Genomic DNA, 25,593 nt, shown 5'->3' with positions numbered 1-25,593 from the left:
CACGTCACATCGTTTTGCATTGTCTCAAATATATATTGATTTTGCTAATATGGTTCACACTCAGAATCAAGGCTCTTCGGACAGATAACACATTGGAGTATAAGGACTCTAGTCTTCTTTCTTTTCTCATCCAAAAAGACACTCTTGTTCAGCACTCTTGTCCCCATACCTCTTAGTAGAATGGGCGAACAGAACGTAAACATAGCTCATGAGACAATTCATATACAAAATATATGAAAGTTTAGACAATCTATTTAATGTATTTGGGTTGAAAACTTTTAGTTTTAGGCTGTCGATTACTATGGGCCTGGGCTTTACTGAAAAGCCCAAATGAATACGAGCGAGAGGATAACAAACACCTCGACACCCTAACAAATCCCATTTCCGACTGTGGACGAAGAATGCGAACAATTCTACTGAACAAAGGGCTAGAAAACTAAGGTATTTCTTCTTTCTTTATCTCTCTTATCTTACCATTGTAAATGGCTGCATGCTTTTTTTAGTTAAACTCTCTAGAACCAATGGAATCTTCCACCTCTCATATGGCATATTCAATATATTTGTTCAAAGTAAATGTCATATCCAAAGAATCCCAATTCCCATGTGTCTAGGAAAGAATTCTGTTTGCTAATTTTGGTCCAGGATTATAGAAAACTGCTTAACAATGTCCCAAGAGCCCAGCTTCAGGCTTAGGCTCAAGAAGAAACTCAAACTTGCATTTGGAAATTTAAGAATTCGAAAAACTTTGATAGAAGCACAGGGGATAGTGTTGAAAAAGCTACTTGAAAGGGAAAATTTAGGCCTACAATTACTAATGAAAAAGACAGGGTATATGGTGGCCAAAATAGTGATATGAAGGTCACTTCATTCATTGATGTTGCGAAATCCAAGAGGAAATCTCTTTTGAGAAGACGACACGATGTTGAAGTTGTTGGAATGCCTTCAGTTTTGGCTTCTAAGACTTCAAATCGCTCTGTGAAAAAGCAAGACATTGGGGTAAGAAGTTCGAAAGTATTATATGAAAAAAGAAATAGTAGAGGGGAAAAGGCCACAATGTAGAATAGTAAGGAAGACACATTTCAAAAACACCAAGGATTCAAGCAACAAATTGGATTCTACTGAGGAAAGAGTTTCTAAGAAAAGAAGTGAAAATGGTGATTCAAAGTTCCTAAGGCTCCATTTTGTAACCATTTTGTTTTTTAAAATTAAATTTATGGACATTATTTCCATCTCTAAGTTTCTTCCTTTGTTATTTACTTTTCACCAATAGTTTAAAAAATCAAGCCAAATTTTAAGAACAAAAAAAGTACTTTCAAAAGGTTATTTTTATTTTTCGAATTTGGCTAAGAATTCAACTATTGTACTTGAAAAGATGCAAATCATGCTAAGAAATGTGGATGTAATAAACTTAATTTTCAAGAAACACAAATAAAAAATCAAATGATTACCAAATGGGACTTAAATAATCAACCGAAAGAGAGGAAACAGTTAATTCATATCGATCCATACGATCTCTCTAATAAGCGGTTGGATGATGGGATAATAATTGATGGTGAGTTGATATCTATTTAGGATGTAATTGAACTACTTTATTTTTCAATAGGCTAAGTTTAATGATATATTGTCTCTCGTCTGTTCGCTTGCATTCCTATTTGAGTTCATTTTAGAGGCTCTTCCTCTTCCTTTAATTCCAGAAAATGCCAGGCAGGAGAAAGCAAACCCAAAGAAAAAGGATGAGATGTCAAAGAATGCTCAGTTTCGAGCAATACAACCTAATAAATATATCATTTCATTCGTAGAAGAGAATGTAATTTGCATAGCTATGTGTTGTTAAGTCTGTTTTGCTTTTTAGGCATTCTATTAACTTTTCATGTGTTGTTCCATTTATTATTATTTATTATTTTGTTAACAGTTTTTGGGCATGATTGAGATTAAAAGAGCAGGCTATAACACTAACCTCACTTCCTCTATAGTTAATATCCCCTTTTCTAACAATGCTGAGAGAGAAAGAATTGAAGAAAATGTATGTATTTGATATTTATGTAACAGAAATGTTACTGTTTTGTTCTTCCCCAATCTGTCATTTTCTTTGTGGAAACTAATGCCTAGTTTACATGGGGGAATCAGTATAAATCAATCACAATTCGTTTTGTGGGTCCCATCAGACTTTAGATTTTGTTTACACGTTCATCCGTAATTATATTTGAAAGTGGGGTCCACCTTATCATCCGTGATAAAATCTTGTAATTTGATTGAGTTTGGGAAGGTCCTCGATCCAATTGTGTCTAAATATGCAATGAGACCCACATATTATGTAAGAATATTTTTGTCTCAATTTCCGTCATTTGTCCTTTGAAATGAGGCGATACCGCTTTACAGGTGGAAATATCTGTATCGATTTCGGCCACTTTAATAGTTTTATAACCCCCTTTTCTACTACTACCAATCTACAAGTTATTTGAAGTATCAATAGCGATTTTGGCCGCTTTAAGAGTTTTATAACCCCTTTCTAATGCTACCAATCTTCCAGTTATTTGAAGTACCAGTAGCGATTTTAATAGTTTTATAACCCCTTTAAGCAGTTTAAGTTTAAGCAGAACATATAAAAAAATCAAATAACTACAGCAAACATCTGAACTCTAATTTCAAACAATATTGGAATGTATACATTCCTCGAAGGCCTAATTGTATGTGTTATAAACAGTTAATCGAAGATGATTACTGGTTATAAGAAAGTAAAAAAATCGAAGTAAAAGACCGAATATGTTACACTTACATGGGGACGAGTGAACAAATGATATATGAACACCAGAAAAATGGAAATCGGAAGCGGAAGGGTGGGGAAGTAAATAAGTGTAGGTTAAAGCGGTAGACAAATTGTTTGAAATTGGGTGAAAATTGGTGTTCAATGTTGCCAATCATAAATGGCATAATGAGGGTAGTTTTATTATTTTCGTTCCACCTTTGAATTAATGATTTGAAATAAACATCCTCAATCACAATCATATTGCTTTTGAAAAAATAGATGACTAAACACTAACAATCATAATCACATTGGTTTACAATTGAGGCTCATTTCGATTGATGGTCCAATTGGAATCAAGCTAAATTTCACCATTTTTCATTTTCCATATAAACGTAGCCTAATTGTAATGCGCAAATATTCAGGAATAAGTTATAAATTTAACCTATGTGTCATGCTTCATGCAATGTCCATTCATTAATATATATAACTCTTTTATAAAAAGTAATGAACTAAGCATACATGCTTTCATACACTCTTATACTATAACATTTATAATATAAAGATGATGCATGAATATGCTTGATGCATGCATAAATATAACTTTTATATTATATGATGCATGAACATGCTCTTAAAGTAATTTAATCATGCAAGCTACTATATCATAACTCTTACAATATAGAGATGATGCATGACAAATGCATAACCTATGGTGGGATTTAAAACTATATAGCATACTATATGACATACTATATGACATATAATTAAATATACATCTCATGTACATTCATCAAAATTAATGGACTGAGATGATTAACCTAAAAAACCACATAAACCATCGAGTAAACCGGTTCAAACAGGCGAATCGGGTTTTGAACCACTCGGGCGAAGCCTCGCTTTTTGATCGTGTGTAGCTTTTCCTTGTGATCATCTAATAAAGTTAGTCGAGTAACCACGATCGAGTACCTTTGACTATGCGATGAAGCATGAAGGCTACTCGATCGTGCAACGTACTGAGTATAAATGCAAGCCTAAACAATCATGTAGACAACAACTATGTGATGAAGCATGATGGTTTAGACGATCGAGGAGCAAGTGCCTTGTATCCATTTACTGAGTGATCGTATAGCCAGTGACTATGCGATGAAGCATGTTTGCCTACACGATCGTTTAATGCATGCGCCTACCATGCAACGAGTATCTCATACTCTACGATCGTTTATCCCCATCATTTACACGATCGAGTAGCCAACACAAACCAATTGAGTAAACGCTTTACTCGTTCGTTTAGCATCAACCATATGATTGTTTAGTAAATGCTACACGATTGAGTTAAAACTTTTCTACTCAATCGTTTAGAATATTTGACAATTTTATTTAATTGCTATATTTGAGCATGATATTCAATATATATTTGAATATTTCGTAATTTGTGAATCGTCTCATGACGAGTGCAATGAGACACGTGTGTTATATTTAACAAAAGTTTATACATGATTAAATTGTTATATTTGGTTATTAAATTTCATAAAGTTGAAAAGTATTATTATTACTTTTAAATTGAGTTGACCTATAACATTATTTTGCCACCTAGCTTGTTTGTAGTATAAAAATATGTAAATTCCATCAATTTTATATAAAAGCTTGTAGAATTGACGATAATTTGAGATATTGTCTAAGTTATAAAATATGTTGATATTTTATAAGGACTTTTCATGCGTATATAAGTTGTAACAACTATCTTCGTTTGTATGAAACTTTTTGGGGTCAAACCAAAAGCAAAGCCATGAGGGCTTATGTCCAAATTATATACAAAATCATGCTATTGTAAAGATATTTGGAGACTAATAAGTGGTATCAGAGTCGTGTCCCTAATTTAGTTATGTTGTTATAATCCTTAAGTGTTAAATAAAAATATAGTGGAACCTCGAAAGAAGTTGTGGTGTGATCTATGGTTGAACTATATCGGACAGGCAGTATGCTCTAGTAAAAAGGAGTTAGCCTAGATGATGACTACTTCAGGGAAGATCAGTTGGTCCTTTGTTTGGGAGGAGGATTATTGAGAATACGACCAAAGTCCCACATTGGTTAGATAAGATTGTGGGTACATAGGTGTATATATATAGTTTCAATTGATTGAAAATCTTTATTGAGCATGTCTAGGATCTTGAAAAGAGAGAACGAAGATTGATGATTTATGATTAGTATAATTTATAAACTTTTGAAGAGACATTATGAGTTAAACATGGATCTTCAATTTATGAAAAGAAACAAACCAGTTAGGTTTAAATGAATCTTCAAATGTTTTGATGCATATCCTCATATGACTAGAATATTTGAAATAACCATTATAAACCCTTGATAGCATTTGTATATAATACATTGCATGAATGTAAAGAAGTATTTACTCAAGTTGTTTGAGCTGATTATGTGAATATTTGTTAATATCATTTGAAACATGCGTTTGCTCAAATTTATTTGAGCTGATTGTGTGATTATCCATTTGTATGTTGATGGTATACTAATTTTTTATACAAACGTAGATGTAAGTAATAATACTAAGTTAGTTATGTCCTTACAATTTGAAATGAAAAATTTAGGTGAGGATGATGTGACTTTTGGTATTAAGATAAGGAAAACTAAAAATAGATTTTCTTTATATCAATCACACATTAAAAAATGAGATTTGATTGCTTTGATGATGGTTCTGTAAGAACACCTTATGATGCTAGTATGAATCTTGAGAAAAATGAGGAAGATAATGTTTCTCAATTTGAATATGCAAAGATTATAGGAAGTGTTATATTTTTATGAATTATAATAGACCTATGATTAAAGATCATTTGATTGCTTTTCCTCTTTTATTAAGGTATCTTAATGGTACAATAGATTATTGTTTGCATTTTAATATTTTTCTAGCATACTAGGAAGGTTGTGTATGCAAACTGGGTAACTTAAAATGACAAAGTAAGCGTCACTAGTGGATGTATTTTTATTGGGTAGAGGAGCTATTTCATGGAAGTCTACAAAACAGACTTGTATAGTAAGGTCAACCATGGAGTCTGAATTTATTGCTTTAGAATTAACAAGACAAGAGGCTGAGTGGTAGAAACCTACTGGGAGTTGTATCATTGTGAGGGACATCAGTATGAGTGGCTTAGAAGTCCAGTGGGAGATGTACCATTGTGGTGAGAAGGGGAAGGGGAGGCATTAGTACCAATCTCTTTGTACTGTGATTCATAGGTTGCCATAGGAATTACCAAAGTATGTATGATGGTAAGAGGAGGCATATGCGCCTTAGACATAAAGTTGCAAAACAATTACTGAAAGAAGGATTATTTCATTGTAAAGTTTGAGAGGAATTTTGCAGATCCTCTCACTAAAGGCCTAACAAGGAGAGTAATTCTAGAACTTTCAACAAGTATGGGACTCAACCCATTATAGTGGTCCATAGTCCTTTATCTGGGTGGTCTATTATGATAGACTTGATGGTTCATAGCCCTTTATCTGAGTGGTCTATTGCGATAGACTTGATGGTCCATAGCCTTTCATTTGGGTGGTTCTAGTATGAACTTGATGGATAGAACTAAAACCTTTAAAAATTCCATAGCCCTTCCTTTGGGTGATCTTGGCATGAACTTGTTGGATAGTTGTAAAATCTTCATAGCTCAGTTTTTGAGTGGTTTTTCTTTGACAGGCTTGATGTCCTGGTATGGACTAGATGTGAAGTTTTCGTAGCTTAGTTTTGAGTGGTCTATTGCAATAGACTTGATGAAACAAGTAACGTGATTGTGAAGGTGTGGCCATCTTCTATGGAAAAGTTTTAGGGTATTTTTCTAGAGCTTTCACGTTGACTTGAGGTTCTATCATGACCTTAAATAACACACTTTTATCGTGGAGTCGATGGAAATTTAAGGAGTAAAACGTGTTGTGGGAGTCTCAACCATAGTTATTGAAAGTTCAAGAGGTAACTTACTTTCTCTAATAAAGTTATTGCCCTACTTCACTATGCATCAATTCAAATTGTAAGATATTGATGCTTAAGTTTGTTCTCCTATATTTGCTTAGAAACATTTTTAAAGTTTTAAAGTTTTCAAGGATTTTAAGGTTTTTTTTTTTTTTTTTTTTTTTTTTTTTTTTTTTAAAAAATTTATTTATTGCTTTGCTATACTAGTCATTTGTGAACGATTATTGGAAATGACTTCGAGCCAAGGCCCATAACAAACATAAAAGTGGAAAAAACTAGCCATTTATAATCGTTGGGAACTAGTCGACTATAATCGTTGGAAACTAGCTGTTTATAGCGTTGAAACTAGCCGTTAAGAACTAGTCGTTTTATTGTCCTTTTCTTCTTCCTCATCTTCTTTATAAAGAAGAAAGTTTTGCAAGATCAAGGTAGAAATTCTTTATTTTCAAGACTTCCAACCTTTACTTCTTCTCTCTACTATTTTCTGAGCAATTTTTCATCAATTCTAACCCGATGTCCGACGAGTGCACGTCAAAGATCGAGAGTTTTGTTAATTTTGGGGAGTAATCAGCTTCGACGATTTGACATTGAGGTCGCACCGATTTTGCTTTCAAGGTAGTGGGTTTATCCATAGCACAACGATCGACATTCGGTTCCAACAATAACAATAATTCTTATGATGGACAAAGAAAGACTTGAATAAAAATTTAAAAGATTAGAAATCAATCGAGAAATATCTAAAATTGTTGTAAAATTAAGGAACAAAACGAGGTACTACGGATACACAAATACCGATAAATTATTAATTTGAAGTAAATAAATAAAATACAGAAAATAACAAAAATGAAATATAGGAAATTATAGTAATTTCTCACCAAAATTGCATATATACAAAATTTACAAAAAGGAAAAAAAACTTGACAACGTAAAATCATTTGAACACTAAGGATATGTAAATCATAAGACAGATGAATATTTTATCATGAGACAATATGCACTAGGATACATGGGCAACGAGGACATCTATTTTTGTTATAATATTTATAATAAAAACATTACAAATTTTTTCTTCAAATGTATCGAATTATATAATTTAGTGATGGGAAAGAAAATTAGAATTTAATGTGCTTAAGACAAAAAGAGAGATAAAAGAGACAAAAGAGTAATAAGTCTTGTTTGGCTAAATTTTCGTTGAATGGCGCGAGTAATTATTACTAATTAGTAGTTAGTGATTTAGCGTAAATTGTTCAAAATATCGGACAACTTAGTTTGCTGTTGGTTTTGGGCAGCAGACCTTTTTTCCTCGAAAGTCAGCTCTCTTCAAAGTCCCCCCCCCCTCCGATCCTTGAGCAACCCCATACCGGCGGCGGCGGCGGCGGCGGCCGACCATGCTTTTACACCCAACCTCCTCCTTCTCCTTCCCGTTTTATTTCCCCTTTCTCTATTTCAACAACACCCACTAGACCTTCTTCGTTCGATTCTCCTCCCCAAATGGACCCTTCACTTCTCGACGATATTATCAATCGTCTTCTCGAGGTTCGTGGCCGCGTCGGCAAGCAGGTTCAGTTGTCCGAGTCCGAGATCCGACAACTCTGTCAAGTTTCTAGAGAGATTTTCTTGCAGCAGCCTAATTTGTTGGAGCTTGAGGCACCTATCAAGATTTGTGGTATCTTTTTCTTACAATACTACTTGTTTTCACCTGAGATTTACTATTTGGTTTTGTTTGTAAATATTGTAATAGACTAGTTTGAAGTTTTTTATTTGTTGTTATTAGGAAATATATTTGGAGCTCTTCTTAGTCGTGCTTGCTGAATTCTTTTTGGTTAATTTGTGTTCTGGTTGACTTATTTGAAATACTTGATTTTCTGGGGTTTGTTGCTTTTCTTTGCTCAGTTGTTATATAGCAGTTATTTTTCAACTTCTTTTAGTTTTAACCTCTATTGATGAATACCATTTGACTAACTGACCCCTAGTTGATGAACCTGCAAAGCTTTATTTATATATGCTGACGACCAGACACAGATATGTACATTTATTATACATTGGTGTGACGTGTTTGTATATTGTTAACCTGCTTTGCCCCATTCATGTTTCCCATTGGTTAAGTGGTTCATAGTTGATGAACCTGAGGAGGTCTTTATGTGGACAGAAAAATGCAAACGCACATACATGTATGCATAGATTATTGCAACATTCATACATTGTGTTTTGCATGGAAGCTTTTATTCATGTTTTTCTTTTTTCATTTTTCATTAATCTAGTTTGTCAATCGCTTAGTTGAGTAATTTACGTGATGTGCTGCCTTGGTCCATCAAGGTTAATGGTATGTACAAACTATGCCTTTTATTTTCTTCCTCCCTACTTTTAGGTTTTTCTTTTGGATTTTGTTAGAACGACTTTCATTGAAAACAAATGAAAGAATACTAAAGGGCAAAACCATACAGGGCCATATTGCTAGGATCAATGGGAGCCTCGATAATAACAAACATTTGGAAAAACTACAATAAAATTACAAAATGGGCTTCAATTTAAAAGGATGAGAGGTAAAAGGGTAATTGACTAATTCTTAAAGGTATTAGTGAAGGAAGCCTAAAAGGAGGCATTGAACCTAATCAAAGCTCGAACCTTCTCCCAAGAACATTCTTTATCACTAAAGACTCTCCTATTTCTCTCAAGCCAAATACTCCATGAAGAAGCAAAGGATGTTTGCCTGAAGAAGAATCTAAACCTTAGAACAAAGAGCAAACTAGGAGAAGAAAGGGAGGCCATCAAAATTAGGTTTCCAGAGGTTTCTGGTAGTAAGTCTCGAGATTGGACTGCCTTGGGCCTGTATTTAATGGGATTAGTTTGTGCCTTAAATTGTTAGGCTCCCAAGGAAAGCTCAACGACCATTTAGCCAACAAGGCCGCGTTATACGCTCTTATATTGAGTAGGATCCCTCAGAAGAAATCAATCTTAGTTTTGGACCAGTGTGACTCTTGAAACTTAAGGACTGAAGAGTTTAGATTTAATCTCAATTCATCTCTTCATTACTTGTTCGTTCACTACAACTTTTTGGAACTTCATTTTCAAGTCTTTTTGTTGGTTGATTTCTCTACCAACTATATTCTCTGTCTTTTGCATAGGATTATTCTTGATCTTCTATTCAAGAAAGAGGAGACTTTATAGCACATCATCACTTAGGCTTTTCTTTGGTCCCTTTGGCTTGATAGGACTTCTCGTATCTTTTCTGATACCTGTAAGGACCATGTATCTTATCTCTTTGGTTATGTATAACGTCTCTCACTCGGTGTGAATTGGTTCCTCCTTTTTGTAATTATGGTTTAACTCAACTTATAGCCTATTTGAAAAGTTTTTTTGTAATCCTTTGGATAGGTTTCCCTTTTGTAATTTCATTGTATTAATGATTTTGTTTTGTTTCTATATATATATATGGGATCATTATGGAGGCTCCTCCCAACTGCTAAAAAGAATCTACGAAATGGTGTTTTTCTTCTTCTTGGTTGCTAAAATAATTTGGTGTTGTCATCCCTTCCTAGAAGCCCTTGGTCCTGAATTTTTGTCACCAAAAATCTTCTTTTGCACGGAGTGGATACAAGTGCGAAAGAAGATTTATCCACTCAGTGAGTGGATACTCAATTAGTTTTAGGTTGTTAAATCTCCTGTTGCACTGAGTGGATACAAGTTGGTTCGTAATGTTGAGTCGGGTGGTTTTTAAAGAAAAAAGATTAGAAATGGATGATGTCACTTCCTCGTGAGAGCTAATGTTGTGAAGATCACTGTACAGCTAGCTCTTCAAGAAGGTTAAACACCCAAAAGTATACTTGTTCCACAATTTTAGCTCTTGTTTAAGGGTCCCTAGCTTCATCAAAAAGTCTTGGTCCTAGCCATGCTGGAGCTTTTTTCCCACCTTTTATCAATGAAAAGGAGAAAAGAATGAGCACCTAGTGGTTTTATTTTAAAATTGATTTTGAGAAAGCTTATGGTGACATGAATTGGAGTTTCCTAGATAGAGTTTTTTTGTTTGGTTTGATAAGAGACAACAACGGCTATATATTTGTCAAAATAAAAAAACAATCTAGGAGATGGGGGCAGAAGGCCTGCTTACAGTATTATGGAGAAAAGGTTTTAAGCTCGAATGGAGATCCTGAATTTGGCACTCCCTTCGATTGGGTAACTTGTCCATCTTGATCATTGGTGAGCCTAAGGGTAGAATTTATGCCTATAGGAGTGTTAAACAAGAAGATCCTTTATCCCCTTTTCATCTCATTCTGGTTGTGGATGTTCTTAGCAGGATAACGTCAGTTGTGAAATAAGGGTTTAATGTAGGTTATCTTTGATTTTGAAATGATACAGTCCTCTGTTCTGTTTGATTAAGGAGGATTTATTTATTAATCTTGGCCGTGTTTGAGATTATTTAAGGGCTTAAGGTTGATAAGGACTTGACAAGATTTCTCTATATTGCATATGTTGTAAGTTCCTGAAGCTTGATATGGAGAGCAAGGTAAGGTTGGTGCTATTTCTTATATCTATGTATTTCTTCCTTAAGGGAGTAGGAGTTTTTGGTTTGGAGTATTTGGTTAGAGAGGAATAGGAGAACTTTGAGGGGTTTGAGAAACCTCTTGAGGAGGTGTGGTTCATTGCTAGATTTAACATCTACTTCGGCATTTGATTTGCTAACGTGATTCTTATTCCTCCCCCCCCCCCAAAAAAAAAAAAAAGAAAAAAGAAAAAACTTATCCGTAAAACTTGTACTTTGGCATTTGTTTTTGTAGGCATGTTGTAATTGTTCTTTAGGCTTTGTCCTTTCGAATTGGACCCCTTTCTGTATACTTAGTTAGGTCTGGGTGTTTCCTTTTGTTGGGTGGCTTTTGGTGTCCTTTTGTATTCTTTTCTTTTACAAAAATAGTTAAGGCGAAAAAACTTTCTTTTACCAAGTAACTGTTATTGGAAATCAATGGTGGTGGTCAAAAAATGCCTCTAATCAACAAAAAAAGGCTTTCTTCTTCAAGAATGTGAGGTCAGACACTCATCCAATCTATTCTTTAGTGGGATTGTAACTTATTTCATGTTTTTATTGCTTGGGTGGAAAAGACCATAGAATTTATATGGGAAGGGATCTCATTTGGTTGGGTGAAAATGCATGAGAGATTAACCTCAATGGGCTACAGGTAGGAAGAATTTGAGACTTCATAGCAAGGCATTCTTGCAAAATGCTCATGATGGTTTCTTTAGAAACCAAAACTTTGTGGGTATAAGATAGGATAAATGAGAGCAAGTATGATTTGTTCTTATGAGTGGATTTACAAGTCATCGGGTCAAAGGCAGTTTCATGGATCCATGGAAGTCCATTGCTTCTAGGTACACAACTTTCTCTAGCTTTCAAATGTTCTGGATGATTTGTTGATTCGTCTATGGGAGGATTGTCTGGTAAGGGAAGCCCCTTCGGCTTTTGCTCTGCTGTCTTTACCATTTAGCCTTCTTGAAATTCTCCTTTTTCTCTTGAGGCTCCCCTTGTAAAACTTATGGCCCTGTAGGCCATGTATAGAGTATTTCTTTATTTTCCAATGGGTCTTTCATGAGAGGATTAACACTATTGGCCCGAGATCATTTTCTTTTGTTCTAGGACCTTGGTGGTCTAGTCGGTAAGAGTTCTTTGAAGGATACGGAGTAAGTAATGATATAACTAAATTTACCAAAATCCACTAGTTTAAGTTTTTGAGTTATGGTATTAGAGGAGGAGATTGGGTGTTGAATTCCTATAATGTCGTTTCCTCCCTTATTAATATTGATTTTCATTTGTTGGGCCTATTCTAACTACAAGTGATGAGAGTGTTAAAATGTTGATATAATTAAATTTATTACACTCAAGCATTGGTGATTAACAGGAAGCATGTTATGTGGAGATGTTGATTGGCTGGAATGATTTGAGACAAATTTTTGGAGGCTTTTGGAGCACAAATGGCTCGTAACAGGTCTTAGTCCATGATTTAGGGGGTGTTTTGGCCCCGAGTTGAGTTGGGTGGTAGTCCACTTAGTGTTTGGGTCCCCTATTATTATAGTTGAAGATTACAATTGTTTCAACCCACAATTAGCTACAGTGTAGACTATTTGGAATCCCTCTTTAGGTATGGTGAGCACTATTTGGAGCCCCTATTTAGCTACAGTGAACCCACCATTAGCTGCAGTGAACACATGATATATTTTTTCCATAATGGAAACTTGTAAAACTTTTATTTGGTTTTTGTATGTTCAAGTACATAGAATTATGTTCATATTATTTTGAATAGTTTTTCTATTTTCATTTAAATATAAAATAATATAGAACCATGAAATTGCAAAATAATGTTTTCTTAAATTAAAGTATAAACAATGTAATTACAAAAAAAAAAAAGTTTCAACTTTGTTCTTTTTTTTTTTTGTAGTTTTAGTATGGTAATAAAAAATGAAGTATAAAAGAAATATACAAATTTCTTTCTTAAACTAGAGTATAAAAAAATGTAATACAAAAAAATTTGAAAAAGCTTCATCTTTGACCTTTTTTTAGTTTTAGTATTATTATAAAAAATGAAACTTAAAAAAAATTAATCAAATTCCTTTCTTGAATTAAAGTATATAAAAATGTAATTGAAAAAATTGAAAAAATTTTCAACTTTGACATTTTTTTTTCAGTTTTAGTATGGTTATTAAAAGATGTAATCAAATTCTTTCTTAAATTAAAGTTTACAAAAATGTAATTACAAAAAAAAAAAAAAAAAGAGAGTTTCAACTTTGACCTTCTTTTTGGGCAGCTCTACTATAGGTATAAAAAATGGAGTATAAAAAAATGTAATCAAATTCCTTTCTTAAATTAAAGTATAGTTACAAAAAAAAAAAAAAAAAAAAAAAAAAAAAAAAAGAGAAAAGAAAAGAAAAGAAAAGAAAAGAAAAGTCTCACCTTTTTTCCCTTTAAGTTTTAGTATAGTTATAAAAAATGTAATCAAATTCTTTTCTTAAATTAAAGTATAAAAAGATGTAAACACACACACACACACACAAAAAGGGGCAATTGCAACTTAAATAAAAAAAAATTAAAAATTGGGCGTGTGTCCCTAGGTTTTACTTTTTTGCAAACATGTCAAAAAGCTTTCGTCTGAAAATTTGATTGCTATTTGATTTCTATGTGATTACTATGTGATTGACACACCTGCAATTACAAAAAAGTTGAAATCATGGTTTTGGTTTCTTAAAATGTATTTGCCATACAATGCAATTTTCCAAAAAAAAAAAAAAAAGAAAATGTTTCAACTTTGACCTTTTTTAGCTTTAGTATAGTCATAAAAAAATGAAGTATAAAAAATGTAATCAAATTCTTTTTCTTAAATTAAAGTATATAAAAGTATAATTACAAAAAAAAAAAAAAGTTTCAAATTTGACACTTTTTTTAGTTTTAATATAGTTATAAAAGATGAAGCATAAAAAATGTAATATAAAAAAATGTCATTACAAAAAAAAAAAAAAAAAGAAGAAAAACCGAAAATTGAAAAAAACATTCAAAAAAACCTAAACACGAACTAAAATAACTTGCATGGCAAATACAAACTAAAATAGTTTGCACTTCAAATACAATCTATTATGATCCAGACTAAAATAACTTGTATCTCAAAGGCAGACTAATATAATCCACAGACTATAATCATCTCAAAACCCAAGCAATCTTTAGGTGTTATTACCTCTATTTCGAATAAGGGTGGCTCCTCTTTGGCAAGCTGCTTACTTTGCGGTCTCTTGGAACCTTAAAAACCCGAACTGGCTAAACTGAAACAGCAAACTGGAAGAAACTGTGCTGTCTCATGAAACATAAGGCTTGAGAGAAACCGGAGATTTCTTAAAGGTGTAGAGAGTTCTTAGGAGGAGAATTCTGTCCTAGCTAGGTTCAGTGCCTCCTAAGTCTCTATAACTAAGTATTTTAGCGTTTTTCTATGGTTTCTTATTTTTGGGGTATGTCTTGTTTGCCCTTGTATACTTTCTTTTTCCAATGAAAGTTTTGTCTTACCATTTGTATTTACATATATCTTATGGCATTTTCCCTGTTGTATGGATTCTTGGGCTTTTTCCATTGATATTTTTAATGAACACCGCCGAAAAATTACAGTCAAGGTGTTCAAACTTGTTTCTTTACGGCAGCTTCTGTGTATGAAGGAACAGGAGGTCGGGGAGAGATCTTAAATATGGCTAAATTTTATGCCTCTAGCTAGTGTGGACTGCCCAGTTTCTTTTGTAATTCATCTCTTTGTAATTAATTAAGTTGAGTGTTTTCTCTCTCTTTTTAATAAAAAAAAAAAAAGAAACTCCTACTAGGTGGAGATAATGTTCTTATCTTGTAACTTCTTGCCTCATCAATGAATAATATATATATATATATATATTTTTTTTTTTCTCTTAAAAAAGAATTATGCACTAACACATTCATTAGTTAGTTTGAAGCAAGGGATAAACCGCTGAATCCTCTGATGAGGTGAAATTATCAACCATGAATTGATGTATTGTACTGATTCTATTGGATGGCTGGTTTCATTATACTTTGACGGGCTTGCTTGGGGGAGGGTTCTGATCAGTTTTTGCAAGTTTTCTTTCTTCTTAGTTATATTTGTCTTCAATAATCGTTGGTCCTGCTAATGTTGTACTATTTTTAATGTGTAGGTGACATACATGGGCAATATTCTGATCTATTAAGGCTTTTCGAATATGGTGGGTTACCTCCTCATGCTAACTACTTATTTTTGGGTGATTATGTTGATCGAGGCAAGCAAAGTCTAGAAACCATATGTCTTCTCCTGGCATATAAAATAAAATACCCAGAGAATTTTTTCATATTGAGAGGGAACCATGAATGTGCTTCTATAAACCGAATATATGGCTTCTATGATGAGTGTAAAAGACGATTTAATGTTAGGTTATGGAAGACGTTTACGGAGTGCTTTAACTGCCTGCCTGTGGCAGCTCTGGTTGATGAAAAAATTCTGTGCATGCATGGAGGTTTGTCTCCTGACCTGAATAATTTGGATCAAATTAGAAATATGTCAAGACCAACAGATGTACCAGATGCTGGTTTGCTCTGTGATCTTCTCTGGTCTGATCCTAGTAAAGATGTTCAAGGTTGGGGAATGAACGACAGGGGTGTTTCATTTACTTTTGGTGCTGACAAGGTGACAGAATTTCTTCAGAAGCATGATTTGGATCTCATTTGTCGTGCACATCAGGTTTTTATTGTTTTTTTTTTTCCGTCTTTAAAATATTCTTATAAAAAAAGAAGGTAAAATAGGAAAAATATCAATTTATACCAACTTTGGTGGTTGTATCAATTAAAAGTGTGAACTAAAAATTATATCAATTTAAAGCCTATGCTTTAATAAGTGTATCAATTTACATTCTTCTCCAGGTTTTGTTTGCCTTGTGAAAAACATATAGTTTGTATTAAACTCCTAAATTTTCATTAGCAAATCAACTTAGACCCTTAGTATGATTGCCTTTGAAAATCATCCATGCATCCATTCTAAAAAATATATGGATTTCTTCAAATGTCGGTTTTACTAAATGGACAATTAGAGTTAATGTGTGGACAATTCTTTGAGAGCATAAATTGATTCACTTATGCAAGTTTAGGGGTTTAATTGATACAATTATAAGTCTCACATGGTGTTTTCTCAAACAAAACATAATGGATGGTGTAAATTGACACACTTACAAAGTTCAAGATTTAAATTGATGCAATTGTTAGTTTAGAGTTTTAATTAATACAACCCTCAAAGTTTAGGAGCATAAATTGATATTTCTCCAAAAAAAAAAGTTGAGGCTTTAAAATTATGAATGACTTGCCTCAAACTATGCGTAGAATGAGGGAAATTTCAGTTGGTGAAAGTATTGGGACTGTCTCTTCCATTTTAGTCTAGTTTATATAAATATGGTTTCTAGTAACTCTACCGATTTGAGATTGCAATATTTAATTCTAGCTTCCTTCCATACTGTTTCTTGTACCAAGAATGATGGATGTAGGTCTCTCTCTTTTTGAGCTTCTAAGCTTTTAACTAGTCATTACTTTTATATAGGTTGTGGAGGATGGATATGAGTTCTTCGCAAATCGTCAACTTGTAACTATTTTTTCAGCACCTAATTACTGTGGCGAGTTTGATAATGCTGGTGCCATGATGAGTGTGGACGAGACGCTTATGTGTTCATTTCAAATACTAAAGCCTGCAGATAAGAAACCTAAGTTGAACTTTGGAAGCACTACCACGACAAAGCCTGGAAACCCTCCGGCAGGGGTTAAGGTAAACATAACATTTAAAGAAAAATATTATTTTTTAAAGTTGGATTTCTAGTCATTCACTTTGTCTAGTTTCTGAATATAAAATGTTTGTTACCAACCTGTGTTAGCTTTAATCATTTTTGGTCTGGTGAAAAAAAGTAGAAAGGATTTTGGGAGAAAGGGTTTAGATCTTCTAGTGACCACCTAGTTAGGGTATTAAAATTTTATAGTTTCCTGACAACCAAACATTGTAGGATTAACTATTGTCTTGAGTAAAGAGTACAAGTATCTTTTAGCATGAATAATGAAGGTTCGTGTTATTATACCATCTTTTTCCTTGTAGTTACGATGGTGAGAAGGTATTGCTATCGGTTTGAGGCCTAGTTTTTCAATCATGTGTAGAAGAAATTCTATCACATGCTCCTTAGCATATTTGTCCTATGAACATACTTGGGAACTTTCTGCTTGCTACTTATGCCATTTTGACTTGCTACTTTCTGTGATCTTTTTGTTTTTGGCAGTCCTTCCTTGGTACAAAAGCATGATTTGGTCAGGCATGGAGGTCTCTTGCGGCCAGTTGAGTTTACAAAACTTGGAAGTTATAACTTTTGGAGGAAAGTCTAGGTTCGATCATTTGATTCTAAACTTAAATGCTGAAAATTGTAAAAAACAAAAAGGAAAAAATTGTAAGGTGAACTTTAAAATGATTACAAAATATTGTTATCCTCGATACAAATTTGAGTTATCGAAGGTGGTCGGTTGCGAATACCTGCCCATCTTCCTTGTACACTAATTGGCAGCGCCATCAGCGTTATCGGTGCTACGAGTCTACTGTATGTGTTGGACATTTAATTATGCGTTCCCTTTTTCTGGTTCATCAAGATGTTCATTTCACCCTTTTATTCATTGTGGCTGCAAACGATGGCAAATTTTACCATTTCATCATGATCCATGATCATCCATTGCAGCTTCATCACATCCATTCTTCTTATGTAGAAAAATGAATTCCTCTTTTTGGTCTTACAGTTCCCTCAATGGTTTGTTTATTCAAAAGTTCAAAACTATGTTTTGATGATTTATGAGGAAAAAAACTAACTTTTTCTTATATGTTTTTACTGTTTAGTGAGTCCATTTCAACATCAAAGTTCCAATCTCATCAAATTGTAGCCAGATATTGTTATTTCTTGATTGCAGCTGATTACTTTTCTCTTTTCTTTTCTGTAAGCATTGGTTTCTTTGTGGTTGTGTTGAATACTGTTTAGTTTTGTTTCTGAGCATTATTTTTACTTGCTAGATTTTATGGTTTGATTACTATGTATTGTAGTTTTTGGACATTTTCGTTGTTTCGATTGAATTGTTGGTCAAATCTTGTACAATTTATTAGTTGGTTTGTGGCTAATTTTGTAATTTAGTTTTGAAGAGATGCTATTTATTCAAACATATGATTTATTTTTTATACAATTAAAAGTTTAAAATGGGGCAAGTATTGGAGTAAGGATTTATTTGGATTGACTTGAGAAAAAAATGTTCTTCAAAAAACTTATTTTTATTTAAACATTTTTAACAAAAACGATTGAAAATATACTTCAAAAGCTATTTTGAGTGGTTGTCAAATATTTCAAATTTTTTCTACGACTTTTCAAAAAAAATTTAAATACTTGAAAATGCATCAAACACACTTCAATTCAAAACCATGGGAAAGTTTAAATCAGGTAACTCTGATACTTTGATATTTATTTAGGAAATATAAGTTATGAATACTATCTTTTATCTGCATAATCTTTTATGTTATCAAATGCATATCCACACTTTGTTCGAAATATCTAAATCTTTGTTGGCAATGGAATAAATAATGAGTCAGTGTGTTAGTTTTGAAGTTTGGACAGTTTTTGGTAAGAAATTTATTTGGTAGGGTTTAATATTTTTTGGCTTGGGCTGGTTGCATAAATGGCAACCAGAGCCAAAAATAATAGCATTTATAGCACCAATGTAAAAATATTGTAAATATGGCACAAAAATTGGCATTTAAAAAAATCTACAATGCACAAAAATCACCCCAGTCAATAAAAAGAAACGGTTGATTTAGTGTTTGCTCTAAATAGCAATCAAGCATCTTTTAACTTATCATCGTTCTTCTCTCCATTCATCAATCTCCTCTCAATTTCTTCTATAATCAACTTTAGTGTTGATTCTTTTTTGAAAGAAATTGGAGTGTTTGGTAATCACTCAAAATAGTTTTTCAAGTGTGTTCTAATCAATTCTTTAACAAAAGTGTTTAAATTAAAATGAGTTTTTTGAAAAATACATTTTTTTCAAGTCAATCTAAACGGTATAGTTCTAGTTGTTGTGATAGTTAAAAGAATTATTGATTTCGTTCAATGGTCTGGTCATTGTATCTTGAGCTTGTGGTTTAAATTGATTATCTACTTATTTTTCCTTATGATTTCAAATTTTATGTTTTTAGGATTTGAACTCTGCATAAAAATTTACTTCTATTATTTGTTATATTGGTGTGATATGTAATAAAAAGAATATCACGCTTCTATCTGTGATATGCTTCTATGACTGATAAAAGTTTATCAATACATGTGAATTATTATTGGTTTTCATGTTCATTTATAACAGATTAGGATTGAAAAAGAATAGAGATAGAAGCACATCATTGACAAATCAATTATAGATTTCTATTAGTGATAGAAGAATATCACTTAAAACATATATTTGATATGTTCTATCAGTGATTAGACTTCTATCACGTATAGAAGTTTATTTTTAGAGACGCACTTATAGAAGTTCATCAATGCATGTGAACTATTGTTGGTATCCATGTTCTTTTATAACTAATTAGGGTTAGAAAACAACATAAATAGAAGCACATATTTGATACGTTAGTGATAGAAGCATATCATGATATGCTTAACAATGATAGATTTGTATCATTGATAGAATCTTATCAATGTGTGTGCCCTATAGATGGTATTTATGTTCTTCTACAACTGATTAGGATTGGAAAATAGTAGAGATCGAAGCATATCACTGGAAACTTAAAACATATCAGTGATATGTTTCTATCACTTAAGCTTCTATCAACGATGGACTTTTATTCTTTGAACCAGCTATTATAGGAGTCACTTTTTCTGTTGCAAGTAGCAACTAGCAACTAGCAACTATGGTTTGTATTGATTGTTTTAACATATATAAACAAAGAAAAACAAATAGTAGAAGTTGAGGGGAAAAAAGGCCCAAATAGGTTTTTGTGCTTCAAGGAGCCTCACAACCTTAAACAAAAAGATGTCTTTTGGTTACTTTTCTTTATAGTTGATACAAAAGGAAAAAAGAACCAAAAAGTATGACAAATGGGTAAAGACAATTCTTTCTTTTTTGGTAGACATTGATATGTTTTTATTTCTATATAGAATTTTGTAGTGATATGTTATAATAGAAGTATGTCAGTTATATCTATTGATAGACTTTTATCAAATTTGAATTTTTAGTTTTATTTGAGTATCTAATTACATTGTGGTGTTTTTAGGTTATTATTGAAAAAATGGAAACTAAAAATAATTATCTCCAAAATTCAAAACAAATTAATTTCCCTCTTTTCTCTCCATCACATCAACTTAAATCAATCAAGTTTTTCCTTAACAATTTAAATCCAAAAAATCTCAAATAAAAACCAAGCCTTAAAAAAAAAAAAAAAAAAAAAACCCACAAATACTTTTACCCATATTTTAAATTGAATTGCCTAGACTAAATAAATTAAATTTTAAATATCCAAATTTCGCAAAATATACCCAAGTAATTAAGATAAACAAATTAAAAATTACCTAAAATTTGGGTTATCACATGAAACATACTCTTAAATGAAACTAAGATGAAAAGAAATAGATCTCAAAACACTCAACTCATTGATTTTACACTCGGGAACACTCATATTCACACACAAAAGGTAGGTTATTTGGACAAGTGGTTAAATTATGATATTGGGTAGACTTATGTGGAACAAACAATTCTTGAGATTGTGAGCTATTCAAGACAAGTAAGATAGATAACAATGTAAATAACAACAAATAGAATAAGAAAACAATGAAAAGAACAAACAAACAAAGAAAAACATAAAATAGTTTTCGAGTACTACTGAACACAAATGGAACTAGAAACACAAAGGTCATACGTTGTGATTTTGACGATATGCTCTTCTTAACAATTAAATGTAAGAGTTTGGTTTAAACTTTTGGTAAGGAGATGAAATCAAATTCAACCATTTGAATTGATTTGAAATACGAAAGAGAAGAAATAAATTCATCAGTTTCAAATTTGAACAAGTTTCAGCAAATAATGATTGAAAGTTGAATAGACACTCAAATGAACGTGCAATTGATTTAATAGTCGATAGAAAACATAGAGAATTGATGTATTAACTTAATTATGTTAGTTCGGTTCAAATATCAAAGATCAAACACAAAATTCACATGAACAATTGCAAAAAAATCAAAACAAAAATACAAAGAATAATGGAATGAAATGGCATCAAGGAAGTGAATGGGTAGAATTGGAAAATTGAATGAATCAATGCAAAGAAAAAAAAACAAAGAAGAAGAAAGAAAGAAAGAATTAATTCAAGTAGGCCACAAAGATGCAACCCGGTTATGATATCAAATTGATAAAAAAAAACCTCGAGTGTTGGTTCTAAAAACCATGTTGAACAACCAGACTTAAAGTACTCAAGTCTAACAATCCCAAAACTAATTTATCCCAATCCCTAAGATAGGCTAGATTGCAAATTACTTAGATGATCTAATAAATTGGATAAAACTTGAAATTCTTATCTTCAAAGCACTCCACCAACAAGATATATCAATCCTCACTTGAATGCTCTAAATATTCATACATATTTTATTACAAAAACACTCTAGAAATAAAGCTAAATTTTACAAGATTTAAAACCCAACATTCTACATTTTTTAATTTTCCATCACGTTTGATCATTATAAATTACATTTCTGTTTATAGCCTCAAGATTAGACCCTAAATATTTTATGAGGTATTTAAAGGTTATAACTCACATACTTTATTACCATAATTGTTCATGATGTAAATTTAACATTAAAAAGCATATAAGAAGACAAAATGGTTGAAATTAATACTCAATTTTAATCAACCACCTATAAATTTATAATCATCCAAGAGTCTTGAAGTCCCACTTGAAGTATTTGTTCCTTAAATTAAACATAGTTCTTCTTAAATTCCATTTGGCTTCATTTGATGCATTTTACTTGTAAATTTAAACAACATATCATGCTAATTTTTTGGCATCTGATCTTCAAGTTCATATGAAGAGATGAGATTCCTTAGTTTGACTAATAGAATTTTTTAATACAAATAGTTCAATAGTTACCAAAAGAATTAAATACATATAGAATTTTATCATTAACAGAAGTTTATGGGTGATTATCATTGATAGACTTCTATCATTATTGAATTAAATTGTAACTACTAACTCAAACTCAATTGCAAATAAATCCAAGATAGATACATTTTGTTTCATCTCAAAGGCATCTGCAAGCTTCAATATAACAAGTATAGACAAATTTCAAAATCCATGGGATAGAAATAGGGAAAAAAAAATTGACACATATGCTCGCTTTGCCCCTAACTAATTTGTAGCCATCAGTTTCATTCATGGATAGTTATTTAAAATTGTTTGCAAATATGCGATTATATTAGAAGGTGGTAATTAGATATGCCTAATGATCGTGTTTCGTGTGGTTAGGAATAATTTATTTTTTGAATGTCCTTTTAGTTAGGCCATTGAGGACATGCTTTGATGGGGGAGTATTCTCATAAGATTTTGCATTGGGATACATAACTTATCTGGATTTGTTAGTTTAGCTCAGACAAGCTGTTAAAGTATAAGGTATAGAGAGTTACTTGGACTATCTACCATATTTAGCACGAGCGTAATTTGCATGTCCATGATGCCACTTTGTGTCCTTCCCAGGTGATTAGTCTAGATGTTCAGTCTGAAATTTTTACTTCTTGTTCAAAGTGGCCTGGAACTTCTCTTGTAGGAACGTAAGGAGACTCTTCTCCTTGGGACATTTTTCCTTGAGTTGTGTGTATTTTATTTTTTTTTGGTACTTGAATAGTTTTTGCTTTTACTCATTGGCTAGCTTTTGTTGTTTTTCTTCTTCAATTCCCACAAGTACTACAATATACATACAAACGGTCAACAAAATTCCTAGAAGTATGCAACTTAGAATTTACAAACTAAAAATTTCTGCGAAAGGTATACAAAATGTCCATAGCCAAAGGTCTAATCTCATAAAGAGATTTTTAAATGGAAACTTAGCACAAACGGTCTTCAGCCTTGGTGATTGTCTTGTTTCTTTGGAGAGAGTCTTTCTTCTAGTCGTTTTTTTCTCATCTTTTGCATTCTCCAAAATATTTATTCTTGATTTAGGTTGCCTTTTAGGTTGCACATCATCGGACATGAACCTTAAATAAAAATATATTTATTATTTTTTTAACACTCATTTGATATGTGAATTCAATTACATAAAAATATATTTTACAAATTTCTACGTATATATATCGCACTTAATGTAGAAAAAATACTACTATTTACATAATCAACAACCCTGCAACATAATTTAACTGTCATCAGTCTTATAGTAGTCGAAAGTGGTCGTCGAAGATAATTTTTACTGGTGTTGTAACCAGAGATGGCTACCAGCGCCTGAAGTTGGTAGCATGAAGGTGGTATTGGAGTTGGTTGCCAAAGTTTATTATCGGAGGTGGTTTTTGAAGCCTGGAGTTGGTTGCCAGAGTTGCTCGCTCGAAGGTGGTCATCAAAGTTGATCATCAAAGGTGATTTTAATCAAAGTGTGAAGTTGGAGGTGGTTGTCGGAGTTGGTAATTGGAGTTTTTTATCAGTGATTGCCAGAGCCTGAAATTGGTTATCGGAGTTGCGAAAGTGGTCGTTGGAGTTGGGTCACCGGAGTTGTCATCAGAGTTAATTATTGGAACCTAGAATTGGTCGCCGGAGTTGGTCGCGCGAATGTGGTTATCGAAGTTATCATCAGAGGTGGTTTTCGAAGTCCAAAATTGGTCTCCGGAGTTGTCATCGGAGGTGGTTATTGGAACTCAGAGTTGGTCACTGGAGTTATCATCGGAGGTGGTTGTTGGAGCCCAGAGTTGGTTTCCGGAGTGTGACAACGATAGTCGCCATAAGTGGTCGTAGGTGGAGCCTTGGAAAATATTGGAAGAAAGGAGAGTTGGGGTGAGTTGGTAAAATATACCAACTCAAATCCACCAATATTTAAAGTTGATGGGCCAATCATTGAGTTGGTATATTATACCAACTTAACTCAACTCATGTTGGTGAGCCAAACACCCCCTAAGATTCTATGTTGATTGTTGATCATTTTAGAGAAAATTGTTCATTTTTGCCTAATAAAGAGAAGAAATGGCTAAATTTGCACAATAGGGAAGAGAATAAGGCCAAATGGTACTAAAAAGAGGCGACACAATGCTCCACAATGCTACATGGGTGCCCAAACCTGAGATTGAAATTTTGAGCAGCTCTCTGACGCTGCTAATTGATGTTTGCAAATGAGGGCACTGAAGGAACTCTAACTGGAGAGAATCATGAGCGGAAGTAAGATCGTCTCAATTTTCATTTTTCGTTGAATATAAGTTTTACAATTAAGCAAGAACAAGATATGTATTTACATAAATTATAGTATGCATTAATAAAGGAAAACTTAGGGTTTTAGAAGCCCTTACCTTTGAAGAACACTTTCTTCAAGAATCCCTCGAACAAGTCATGAACGAATTTTCTTCTCTAAACAAAACACCACCAACCGGAGCCTTCTATATTCTCCTTAGGGATTGAGAATGACATGAGTTGTGGGCTTTACTGTAGGGCTGTGGAAGAGGGAAGAAGATGGAGAAGAAGAGAGGGAGGAGAAGAACTTTCCCAAAGAGATTTTTTTTTTTTAGTGTTTTTTAGGAAGAAGATAAATCAAATCCATCTTCTTTTCTCACACAACCCAAGTAATTGACTAAGAGAAAATGGAGAGGAAGTTGTAACTCCCTCCCATTAATTTAATTAAATTAAATTAATAATAATTATACATATAATAACAACCTTATTATATGTATATAAACTATATGTTATATCCCATATATCCCATATTCTATAGTTACATATTGTATCAAATACAATATGACCTATAGATGTATTTTCTCTCAACAATACATGACATTCAATATAAATCACATTTATATTAAATTCACTTATATGAATCTCATTCATATAATTAATATTTTAATCATATTCAAATATTTAATTCCTCTCAACTTATTGATGGTATTTAATATAAATCATATTTATATTAAATTTAATTACAAGAATCTCATTCATATAATTAGTATTTGAATCATATTCAAATTCTTTTCATATTACCTTATATTATAATGTATCAAATACATTATATTAATTATATCTCATATATAATTAATTTAATTAATTATATCATATACAATTAATTCCCTCAATTAATTTGAACACTTCAAATTAATCCAAAA

The 25,593-nt window shown here is 32.4% G+C and overlaps 1 protein-coding gene and 1 long non-coding RNA gene across 2 annotated transcripts; both read left to right on the top strand.

The window, feature by feature from the left end:
- Positions 1-361: 361 nt before the first annotated feature.
- LOC120071726 lies at positions 362-2,052 on the top strand. The gene is made up of 2 exons (XR_005480319.1): positions 362-441; positions 1,695-2,052. It is a non-coding gene; the product is annotated as an uncharacterized LOC120071726 (long non-coding RNA).
- A 5,906-nt stretch (positions 2,053-7,958) lies between these two features.
- On the top strand, positions 7,959-17,878 carry LOC120071099 (serine/threonine-protein phosphatase PP1 isozyme 2-like). The gene is made up of 4 exons (XM_039023153.1): positions 7,959-8,379; positions 15,396-15,955; positions 16,802-17,023; positions 17,523-17,878. The coding sequence occupies exons 1-4, from the start codon at positions 8,205-8,207 to the stop codon at positions 17,544-17,546; spliced, it is 981 nt and encodes a 326-aa protein (XP_038879081.1). The 5' UTR covers positions 7,959-8,204; the 3' UTR covers positions 17,547-17,878.
- The last annotated feature ends 7,715 nt before the right edge of the window (positions 17,879-25,593 follow it).

The sequence above is a fragment of the Benincasa hispida genome, chromosome 2 (genome assembly GCF_009727055.1).
Source record: "Benincasa hispida cultivar B227 chromosome 2, ASM972705v1, whole genome shotgun sequence".
Classification (NCBI taxonomy): domain Eukaryota; kingdom Viridiplantae; phylum Streptophyta; class Magnoliopsida; order Cucurbitales; family Cucurbitaceae; genus Benincasa; species Benincasa hispida.
This window is presented reverse-complemented; position numbering and strand designations above follow the sequence as displayed.